This window comes from Macaca nemestrina, chromosome 1, assembly GCF_043159975.1.
Source record: "Macaca nemestrina isolate mMacNem1 chromosome 1, mMacNem.hap1, whole genome shotgun sequence".
Taxonomy (NCBI): domain Eukaryota; kingdom Metazoa; phylum Chordata; class Mammalia; order Primates; family Cercopithecidae; genus Macaca; species Macaca nemestrina.
This window is the reverse complement of record NC_092125.1, coordinates 125,955,348-125,967,598: the sequence shown is the minus strand read 5'-3', so window position 1 is coordinate 125,967,598 and position 12,251 is coordinate 125,955,348. Positions and strand designations below refer to the sequence as shown.

General features: G+C 36.0%; 1 protein-coding gene across 19 annotated transcripts in view; it reads left to right on the top strand.

Annotated features, from left to right (window-relative positions):
• LOC105489205 (netrin G1) overlaps nucleotides 1-12,251 on the top strand; it is a 362,022-nt gene that overhangs the window by 294,260 nt on the left and 55,511 nt on the right. For 9 of the 19 annotated variants that reach the window (XM_071070073.1, XM_071069961.1, XM_071069995.1 and 6 more), the window contains 2 exons: nucleotides 3,031-3,096; nucleotides 5,543-5,602. The exons of 7 other annotated variants lie outside the window; for them this stretch is intronic. In XM_071070073.1, the coding sequence (XP_070926174.1) occupies nucleotides 3,031-3,096; nucleotides 5,543-5,602 (126 nt within the window). The remainder of the gene's footprint in view (nucleotides 1-3,030; nucleotides 3,097-5,542; nucleotides 5,603-12,251) is intronic. 3 more of the 19 variants (XM_011753888.3, XM_011753887.3, XM_011753893.3) reach the window with 1 other exon arrangement.

Genomic DNA, 12,251 nt, shown 5'->3' with positions numbered 1-12,251 from the left:
AACAGGGATCAGACCTCTCATCTTCTGAATCCCAGTGCCCTTTGCCTTGTAACAAAACACCACTCTGAGACATTCATATTGACCCAAAGATTTTCCCTAGTTGATTTGTGAAAAAAAAAAAAAGAAATTGATACATTCTACAACAGTTCATACAAAGAAGCAATACAAATATTGTTGATGTATTATAATTTGTTTCCATTGCTAAGAACTTTTCTCACTAAGAATTCGCAGAAACTTCATGTTCTACAAAAACTTTCATTGGAATTGGATGTGATAAGATAGAATTACTCTCAGTCATACTATTAAAGTAGCCTCTAATATGCTTAATTTACTTCTGAGAATTAAATGTTAGTAATATTTGTTGAGCATTTACTACATGCTAAGGTATTAGAATAAAAAGTAAAATTACTCAGAGAGTAATTGGCTAATTTTAAGTTGTTTTCTCACTTGGTCTTGCAATTATAAAACAAAATACATTTAAAAATTGAAATGAGATATTAACTTAAAAAATCTCATTATGGCCAAATGTTAAAATATATATGTGTAGTCAGTAACACACTATAGGACTTTAGAGGCCACAAATTTCAGTATCCATTTTTACAGGATAACATTTTTCCTCCCAAGGAAAATGCAGAGCACATAAAATTTTGTCCCACTGGACATATGTATGAATTTTATCAGGATTTTCATATGATGGCTGCTGGTGGTTCTGAGATTCAGTAGTTCAAGGAGATTAGGCATTCTACATAATGAAAATTATTTGAAAAAAAAAAAGTCAAATTATATTCCCAGGCAAAAACAAAGGCTTCCCCTGCCCAAGAAAATATTTTAGGTACACAATACGGAAGACAATTATATTCTCAGTAGGAACAGATTGTAAGTGAGGTGTCTATCTTGATAAGTACATACAGGTCAAGAAGTCTCAGCAATTTGAAAGTAGAATGACTTACATTAATTTTTTAAATACATATAAGAAGATCCATAAACTGGAAACTCAGCATCCTGGGGGGAAAAAAGTCATAAAACACTAAGAAAGGAGTTATACTAAAATACAGGCACAGACAAATATTTAAAATATTCAAATATGAAATAAAGTTTAATTTATAGCATTTTTTTCAGAACTCATTTCTAAAATTGATTTAATATAAAATTATTATCTTTACTTAAATTTCTTGGCAAAGCTCAATAACAAAATAATAAATCATACTAGTACTTGCATTTTATCAAGACAAACCAGTCACTACTTAACATTAAGCTTGCAAATATCACCCCTACTTATGACCTATATTTGTCTCTGTACAGAAAAAGATGGAGAGAGCTAGTTCACGAAACTAAGATTGTCTTTATCTGATACTAATAATGCAAATACATTTTTTATGTAAAACCACACTAATACTTGAAAGCTTTATTAAATAAAACAATTTCTGGGAATACAGACAATACTAATTTCCTCAGAACACAAATTTATGGTTTTTCAAAGCTGATCATCACAGATCAAGTAGGCTTGTCCTATTAACTCAATATCTACCATTCAATATCTACCCATCATCAAAATACTCAAGTGAAAAGCAACATTCAGTCAATTAACTTACATATTTTGCCTACATGTTACCAAATACTTATTTCTTTAATAACACCTGAGTGCCGATGTGGAAAATTATTACATTCTTTCTTCCTTCACAAATTTTCATAGATATCATCAAGATTTCCTTTGCCTTTGTGGATAGATGTATGAGAACAGAGCGGAACAGAGCAACAGCTCTGTTGTCTCTATCAGATCAGCTTTTCTAGCAAATATTTAAAAAGCAAAGTTATAGTGCAAGTCTTTTGTCTTGGAAGAAGGCACTATAATCTAATTATGGAGGAAACAACATGATAATAACCTGTTTACAGTAGCATAGCCACTTGATATCTATTTCTCAATTATCAGATATTTACTGAAGCCCTCTGCAAGGCTTTGCCCTTCTTCAAAGAGATCCAATCCAATTAGAGAGATGAGAAATCGACCTATAAAATTTTGACTGGCAATATTAAAACTCATGCCTGTCCACATATCAGTGAGAAAACAGGAGCACTGAAAGTAACAGGTTACACAAATTTAGAGCCATGAGCCGTCCTTACAGACCTGGGTGGTACCAAAGGACAATACAAGACATGTGGTTTTGAGACTGGACTCAATAGATGGTAGGATTTTAGTCATAAAATAGCTGCTTTAATAGTCATGCCCTATGCATCTTCACAAAAGTAGTTTAAAAACATTAAATCCTAGCCTGGATGTTCTGCCTTCCATAACTGGAAGACACAAATAATACCAAGACATAAATAATACCAATTCTTAAATTAATTAATGCTTTTATTTATTTCTGCATTGGAACCAATAACTCTAGAAGCATATTTTGAGGTAAAGGCATCATGAAAACACATACACACCCATACATACGAACCTTAGATACAGTAGGAAGCAGCTTGGACTTTTCTCCATAAGCCAAAACCGCCAGGTATCCCTCTTTCCTTTTCTGAGAAACTACACATATAAAAATAGCAAATATATCCACTCCTTTTCAGAGATAATGGCTCACACTTAAAACACACCCCAAAGAATCTATCACGAAAGACTAATGCAACCAGTTCATATCTGTAAATATAAATTGAGGAGAATGGAATCCTCAAGTGAGAAATTATTTCTTTAGTGTTATCTTCTAGGCTCAGGCACCAGCTTTACATAATGGTTTGGATTGCTGAAGTCCTTATTTGTATTTTTTTGTGTGTGTAAGAACACTCTACCTTATTTTAAGGGAAATGTATAGCTTTGGTAGGGAAGTAGCTATATATTTAATGTCCATTCAATGTTTTGGGAATCATCAATTGCTTGCTCTTGTTTGATGTGGAAGTCATGTTTTGTTTAAGTGCATCACAGCCAAGTTAAAGAGCAGATGTGTGGTTTGTGTCTTTATCCATATAATTTTCTGTTTAGACCAAATGACATTATAGCTGAAAATAACATACCCTGATTTTTCCTGATGCATGCAGATCCTCCAAAGTTTAATAGGATATGGCCGAATATTTCTTCCCTTGAGGTTTCTAACCCAAAACAAGGTAGGAGCATGTAAAATTCCTACTGATATAAAATCCCACATGTTTGGGGGAAAATCCTATATGCCATTTTTAGCACAAAGTAAGAGCATTATCATGAATGCTATGTCTTTGAAAGAATCATAATTCAATCTTTTTTCTAATATGAAGAGTATCCCCAAAATATTAGAGTGAAAGATGAAGGGGAAAATTAAATGACATGGAAGTTAAAAAACCCTTTACCAGATTACACTGAAGGTCAGTCAGTCCCAAGAGGAGTCTAAACTTCTGTTGCCACCACAGTGTGGAGTACAAACAAGACTTAAAAATGTGTGAGTGGCACAGGCATCCTCTCAATGTCTTCCTCTTACTTTTAAGTCAACCAACTGGTACCTCAGTTGTACTGAGGATCTGAGAAAATACATAGAGGTCGCATTGTGACACTTGACAGATCTGTTTTCTCTGACTATTGCTCCATACTGACTTGCAAAAATTTAGAGCAATCTCTCTGTCTCTTTCCCTCCCTCCATTTTCCTCTCTTCCTCCCTCCCTTTAGCCTCTCTCACACACTCTTTCTCACTCCCTGTCTCCTCTCTCCCTCTCCCTCCTACCTCCTCCCTCCTCCCTCTCTCTCTCTCTCCCCCGCCCCCCCCCTTTGTCTGTCTTTCACATCACAGTAAATTTTCCTTCTTGGAACTTTTCCTTTTATCTTCTTTATCAATTAACATTCATGTGTTCCAGCATTTAGAGCAATCTGTTCTCTGTCTGTCCTTAGAGCAGTAATTATTTTCTAACTCCTAATGTCAAAGAAGTAAAAGAAAATAAAAAGAAAAAAGAAAACAACACTGATAGACAGAAACGTGATTACGCAGGAAGAGAACTTTTAAAGGCTGAGCAATAAACTTCATAAGCTTCAGTGTAATGTTAATATTAACATCTAGCCTATAGATATATATAGTCATGTATAAATAGGAATTTATTTTAACATAAGATTGTATTATTTTGCCTTCTTCCTTCTTCTTCTTCAAAAAAGGCACATCTTTGGCTTCCACCTTCCTTAGTTATATACAGGATGTTCCTTTAAAGCTCTAATGAATACAGATGGAAGAGGAAATGAGCAAAAGGAGGAACCAGGAAATAGCTGCTAAGCAAAACAAAATATATTAGCAATTTGTTCAGGAGTCAAATTGGAAGGGCTGCATTTTCAGTCCTTGATCAGAGTGATGAAATCTAGACTGTCCTAGATACATATATTACTAGCAAATAGAATTATCTTAATCATCTGCTCCAAATGAATTTTTTCAAGTTTCTGCATACATATATGAAAGAAGAAATACAGATCAAGCTCGCCCCTATTAGTATAATGCTGTGAGGATTCGGAGGAGGTTTAGTGGCTTTATTCCCTGGCAAGTTCAATGACAGCATCTTCAGTGAAATGTCACTCAGTATTTCCTGTTGAATTTCATAGTTCACAAATTATACAACACAGGCTCTAAGACAACACTTCTCCACAGTGAGTTTTGAGCTGAACAAGATTATGCATTGTTCAAAACCTGAAATAGGCCCATTTAATTATTTTGCTGTGTTGTCTGTGAGAGTCACAGGACAACACACTTTCAGAAATATTGTTACGTGATACCAGTTGCACTTTCTTAGAATGTGGATAATGAGTTCAAATAAATCTACTGAGAAGCGGCCCAGTTGAGCAAAGTGCTTAAACTTTGAAATTTTAGTGAAAGGTGCACTTGGTAGCAGAGGCCAGTTCTATGCAGCCGTAATTTATCTTGTCAGCATCTGCAAAGAACATCAGGCTCTATCCCGTTTTGGCTATTTTCACAAGCAACTCTTCATGAATAATTGGAAAATAAATGGCAGGCAAACATAGAGAGAAATCCCTGCCGTTAACAAGCTGATATCATCAAAAAGGTAATAAATGCTGAGAAGACAACTTTTAAAGGTACACATGTTCAAGGTGACTTGGAGATAGGCCCAAATGCTGCTGAATGGCTGACTATTGGGACTATGTTCTAGGATGCCTAATCAGTTCAACAAGAATAGTCTGAATGGTGTATATGTCGACTAGTTTATCATGACACAGAATGTCATGGTGAACCGAGGCAATGATAATGTCAACTGACAACACAACTACTATTTTAAAAGATTGACAGTAGGGGATCCTACTATCCGTATTGTTATGGGAACAATCCTTGCTTCACTGGATTCTTGATTTAAATGGTAATGATTTTTCCCTCTGAAAAGAAAACTTCTAAACTGTATTACTGACAATGTTGAACCATTTGCAGCCAAATACAAGCCTTACTTTGTGATTGAAATAAACTCCCAGAAACAACAGATACAAATAGTCTGTTAATTTAGGGCTACTTTTCAAGTGGGTTGGTGATAAGTTATTACAGTTTGAACGTTTCACTATTGTTTCTAATTTACTGTTCATTCTTTTAAACCTATCCAGTTGCTCCCAAATTAGCTTTGTCAACAGTTTCTTCTGTTCAAGTTGCAAACCACAAGAGAGGTAGGAATTCTTGGATTCATACAGTGATTTCATGGTGTTATGTGTTGTGAAACATTGCACTGTATGAATCTGGAATATCTGTGAAGTGTACCCATCAGCTTATCGGTGAGGCATGTTGACTGATATCAATCAATGCATCAAATAGTACTGAGAATCATCTGTAAGAAAAAAAAATGCTTCACTCAGAAACTTGACTGCAATTAAAAATGCTACATTTGTTTTCTGAAAGATTAATGTGTGAATAAGAATTACAATGGTTGAGGTTCCTGTTCAGATCATGAATGTTAGAGCACCATCATGGATACTCATTTGCACTGAAAATAAGGAAACCCACTTATAGTGAGTTTCAAGGATGCTTTTCATGAGACCAGAATGGCAGGTTCCATGTATGGTGCCCATTTCGCTTTATGACCAATGAAACATCTTGGAATTTATGCTTCCAAAAAACTGTTGTGAATAACTTTGAAAAACACAAGTGAAGATTTGCATTGGATTAAGTGTTGCTTATGATCCAAAAATAGTATTTATATTACTTTCTTTAAATGAAAGTGAGCAGCATCTCATCTGTGACTCATGAATGGCCCATTCCAGCTAGCATCTGTCATTCACAGAATGAAGATTTTTCAGGAAACATAAAGACTTCTGTTTTTATTTCACCATTTTTTTCTTTAAATGTCCTGTGTAACAGGTGTGTCTTGTTTTCCACCCTTGACTGTTGGGCATATGTCACATTTTGGTTTTGTTTTTTGTTTTTTCATAAAACACCTCTTACAAAGAAATACATTTATTAATAAAATCTGAACTTAGCTTGACCCATTTGGTGAAAATGACCATAATGTCTTCCTATTCCTTATTGAATTTAGTCATTTCCCAGATTTTAATCAATGCTGAATTTGTCCTTCTGTGGCATATAGAGAAAAAGTGGAAACTGGTCAGGAAATGGGAAAAGGGAAACCAAGAGTATTTAAACCATATGTCAAAATTTTCTCAAATGTGCTTTTAACTGTAGAACATAGAAGATGCCAATTTGGGTTGAGGGGGACCCAGTTAGGTTTGAAATTTGGGGAAATAAGTCCTGTATGAGAAGAGCAGATGCAGGCTCAGAGGGTAACAGATCAATTTGGGTATGTGGTGTGTCATATAGGCAGTCACTGAAGCCACCATAGGGATGCCATATGGAAAGAAACAAAGGAGGTGAAGGAGAAAGGAAGGAAAAAGCATGTGTAAAGTTCATCTCTTTTCTGTCATGTCAAGCGTGCTGGATATACAAGAGGCCTCTGAACCTGGAATTTGACCCTGCATCTCTAGTTTCCTGAGGACACAGCACCAATGAGGTCCAGACACATTCCTGGAGGCAGGGAGAAGCTACCCAATGAGGTAGACTTACCATAGACAAATTGACATCATCGTCAAATGATATGTGTGGAAGAGCTTCAACAGCTACGTAAGGATGCAAGACAGGGTTGTGGGTGTGGAAAAGACAAAGAAAATGCTAGAGCCTCTTAATTCCCAGAATCACTCCATTTAATGCAGTGAAGGGAAAATTCTTTTTAGAGTTCCAATTCCTTCACCTTTAAGGTCTTTTTCTCAAATTATTTCTTTTTGAATGTCTAAAGTTAATTTTAATCAGCTCTGGATTTGAATTCGCTTTTCTCATTTGGCCAAAAAAAAAAAAAAAAAAAAAAAAAAAACCACTACCTGTTCTAATTGTGCCACGTTCATTGTATTTTATGTTATATTTACAGAGATAATTTACTAATGTAATTATAGGCAACATGGGGAACAGTAAGAACGAGGAGGCAAAAGAGGAGAAATTGAATCCCCTCCTCTTAGTAACATTCTTTTTCTTTCGTTCTCTGTATCCAACCTCTTGATTTCCTGGAACTCTTATCCGCCCAGGTCTTCCCCAGCCAGTGTCAGTCAGAAGGAACCTTTTAAACTTTAGAGGAGAGTTGGTCCTTTCCTTATCTAGGAAGTCAACTTTGAACCCTTTCCCTTGTAAAACACCTCTAGCCTTCATTGCTCTGGCTAGGTACTAAGTACTTTATCACAACTGCCTTCTATATTGCAATATATCGTATATATTACACATATATAGTATTTTTTCTATCTTCCCACTAGAACAATAGTACTCAGTGGGGATGTGGTGGATTTTGCCCTCCAGGGGACATTTGGCAATGTCTGGAGACATTTTTGTTTGTCACAGTTTGTGGGATGCTACCACATCTAGTCATCTAGTCCATAGAGGGCCCAGGGATGCATCTGAAAAGCCTACAATGCACAGGACAGCCCCATAAAACAAAGTTATTTGGCCCAAAGTGGCAATAGTGCCAAGGCTGAGAAACCCCACACTAGACTCTGAAGACCTGGACCTCATTCCCTTTGTCTTCTGGTACATGATGGCTGTACATGGTACAGGGTAGTTCTCAATAAATATGTGTTGCCAATGGTTGCCACGCCACATTGTGTATATGTAAAGCTAAAGACCCCCTTTAGTTTTGCTTATACAACAGTAATAAAACTCATCTGAAACGCAATTTGAGATTAAAAACTATATAAAACCACAGCAATTTTCAGAAACCTGCTTTTTCTCTGCCTAAGCTGATCTGTTAATAGACATGTAGTCGACTCTCAGCTAAAATAGTCACTAACTCAGCTGTAGCTTGTTCTGTGGCTACTGTTTTTCTCAACTCCTTAATATATAGGATATAGCCAGATTCTCCTCAGGAATTCAAATGATGAAGGAATGAATTTAAACATAACTTTTCTCTGTATTTTCCTCTATTTCCCCAAAGGAAGGAGTCTCAGGATCATCATTCATTCATTCATCTGACAATATTTTTTCAGTGCTTAGTGTATGCCAGGCAATATTTTAAGTTCTGTAGTTATAATTGTACACAAAACAGACACAGTCTGCCCTTGAATATTTACTCTCAACTAGAGGGGGAGAAGTTATTTTTGCATATACTTTTTGAATATTATAAAGTCTATGAAAAATATAAATAAGATTAGGAAATTGAGGGATTAGGGTATGTGGGTAGCAGCTATTATCTCAGATTAAATTTTCAGAGAATTTTCTTTGAGAAGATATTTTAAAAAGAAGTGGGGAAGCAAATAATGGAGATGTCTGGGGGTATTCCATACCAGCAAGTGCAAAGGCCCTGGGAAGTGCTTGGTGTGTTCGAAGAGCAACATGGAGGCACTGTGCCATGAATTCGGAGGACAGTGCTAGCAGTGAGCCCCCAGGGAGGACAGGGGCTAGGTCACTAGAGAATTAATGAACTCCTCTTTTATTCTGAATAAGATGTGAAGCCATTAGGATGATGAGCAGAGGGATGTCATGACCTCACTAAAGTTTTGAAAGAGTCACTCTGTCTGCTGTGTGGAGATGACATTATCACAAGGGTTGAGGCCAGAAGAACAGTTTGGGGATGATGGCAATAATCCAAGAAAGGGCTGATGATGCATCTAAGGAAAAGGTGGTAGAGATGGTGAGAGGTGTAAGCTAAGCAGTTGGAGGAATGGAGTGGTCATTTACTGAGATAGAGCATCCTGGGTGAGTAGCAAGTTTAGGAAGGCAACTAAAGAGCTCAGCTTTGAACAAGTTAAAGTTGAAATGTTTATAAAACATCCAAGTGAAAATTCTAGGAAGGCAGTGGCACACAATGGATGATGCTGAAGGGAGTCTCACTAATTAACTGGGGAGTCAGTCTACCCTGGAAATAACTATTTTGGAATGGCCCACATATAGACCATGGGGTTGGGTAAAAATCATCTAGGGCGAATGTAGGAAACAGAGAGGTCCAAGGATTAAACCTTGAGACATTTGAGGAGATGCGGACAAAAAGCGAAAGAGAGAAAAAAGCAATAATGGGTTGGGAAGGAGGAGAACCTAGAGAGTGTGGTGTCCCAGAAGCCCCCTGCTTCAGGAAGGATTACCAGGCAGTTCTGGGGACCCCCTTGAGGTTTATGGTCATGAACTTCAAATGAGACTTGTTTCTAAATGGTTGGAGAAAAACTAGCCACATTTAGCTACTGGGATATGAGCATGAAGAGATGAAAAGTTGAATTTAAAAAAATTAGATTCAGGGGGTACATGTGCTTGTGTGTTTCATGGATATTACATGCATAATGGCTGGGGATTGGGCTTCTAGTATACTTATCACCTAAATATTGGACATTGTACCCAGTAGGTAATTTTTCAACCTTCAAACGTTCCCCATTTTAGAGTGCTCACGGTCTATTTTCTCCATCTTTATGTCCATGTGTACCCTTCCTTTAACCCCCACTTATACATAAGAACATGCAATATTTGATTTTCTGCTTCTCTGTTAAACTTAGGATAATGACCTACAACTCCATCCATGTTGCTGCAAATGACATGATTTAATTCTTTCTTATGTCTGCATGGTATTTCATGGTGTATATGCACTTTTTCTTTATTTAATCAACCATTGGTGGAGACTTAGGGTGGTTTCATGACTTTGCTATCATACATAGTGATGCAATAAACATATGACTGTAGTTGTCTTTTTTATATAATGATTTATGTTCCTTTGGGTAGATACCCCGTAGTAGAATTGCTGGGTCAAATGGCAGTTCTCTTTTTAGTTCTTTGAGATATCTCCATACTGTTTTCCATGGAGCTTGATCTTATTTACATTCCCACCAATAGTATATGAGTATTCCTTTTTCTCTACATCCATGCCAGCATATCTCGCTTTTTGACTTTTTAATTACAGTCATTTTGACTGGTGTAAGATGGCACCTTAGTGAGATTTTGCTTTACATTTCTCTGAATATTAGTGATACTGAGAATTTTTTTCATGTGTTTGTTGGCTACTTGTACATCTTCTCTTGAGAAATGTCTGTTCGTGCCTTTTCCCAATTTTTAATGGGGTGGTTTGTTGTATTCTTGTTGAGTTATTTGAGTTCCTTGTAGATTTTAAACATTAGTCTTTAGAGGCATAATTTCTAAATACTTCTCCCATTATGTAGGTTGTCTATTAATTCTGTTGATTATTTATTTTGCTGTGCAGAAGCTCTTTAGTTTAAGTCCCTTTTTTTTTTTATTTTTGTTTTTGTTGTATTTGCTTTTTGGGTTTTCATTATAAATTCTTTGCCTAGGCTGATGTGCAAAAGAGTTTTTCCCTGGTTTTCTTCCAGGAGTTTTATGGTTTCAGGTCTTACATGTAGGTCCTTAATCCATCTTGAGTTAATATTTGTATGGGGTGAGACAGAGGTTCAGTTTCATTCTTCTGCATATTGCTAGCCAGTTTTCTCAGCACTGTTTATTGAATAGGGTGTTTTCTCCCATTGTTTAGTTGTGTCCACTTTGGAAGGTCAGATGGTTGTGGGTATGTGGCTTTATTATTATTATTCTCTTCCATTGATCTGTATGTCTATTTTTGTACCAGTACCATGCTGTTTTAGTTACTATAGCCTTGTAGTATAATCTGAAGTCAGGCAATGTGATGCCTCTGGATTTGTTCCTTTTGCTTAGAAATGCTTTGGCCTTGGCTATTTGGGCTTTTTTGGGGCAGGGTTCCATATGAACTTCAGGACTGGTTTTTCTGATTCTGTGAAAAATGAAATTTGATAGGAGTTGCATTGAATTTTAGATTGCTTTGGGTAATGGATGATTTTAACAATATTAATTCTTTCAACCCATGACCATGGAAAATTTTTTCATTTATTTGTGTTGTCTACAATTTATCCCATCAGTGTTTTATAGTTCTCCTTGTAGAGATCTTTCATCTCCTCCGTTAGCTGTATTCCTAGGTATTTTATTTTATTTTGGGGGCTATGTAAATGGGATTGAGTTCTTAATTCGGTTTGCAGCTTGAATGTTATTGGTGTATAGAAATGCTACTGATTTTTGTACATTTATTTTTTATCCTGAAACTTTGCTGAAGTCGGCAATCAGTCTAGGATTCTCCTACAGGAATCTTTAGGGTTTTCTACGTATATGTTCATGTCATCAGTAAAGAGAGATAATGTGATTTCCTCTTTTCCAATTTGAATGCCTTTTATTTCCTTCTCTTGCCTGATAGCTCTGGCTAGGACTTCCTGGAGAGTTGAATTTAACCAGCATCAACTTTTAACCGGGATCAAGATTTCCTTATAATTGGAGGGTGGAAGGCCAAGGGATTATATAAAAGGAAGTGATTATAAGGATTGGACTATAGATACTATATAAGAAGAAATGGGAGGTCATGGGAGGTCAGTGATTTGAAGAATAAAAAAATTATTAAGCTATTAATATCATCCCTTCAGAAAGTAGGATAATGCAGCTCAAGCTATATCTTAATAGGTTCTGTGCCTGTGTGGAAAGACCAGGTATTAAAAAGTAGGAAATGAACAGAACACCAAAAAATAATATAGCAGTTTGAGTCATATTTGAAATACTTTGCATTTATATAATACTCTCATGTTTTTCAAATCACTTTCAAAGATCTGTTTCTTATTTTATATTCTCAAATATATTATGGCCAGACATAACAGCTTTATCAAAGTCTCAGGAGAGTACTAGAAGTCTCAAAAGAATCAAGTTATTATTAGCCATTTTCTACATTATGAAACATTTTAATGCTTATAAAACATTTAAAGTATCCAGTTATCACTTGAAATAAAGTTATACTATTGTATG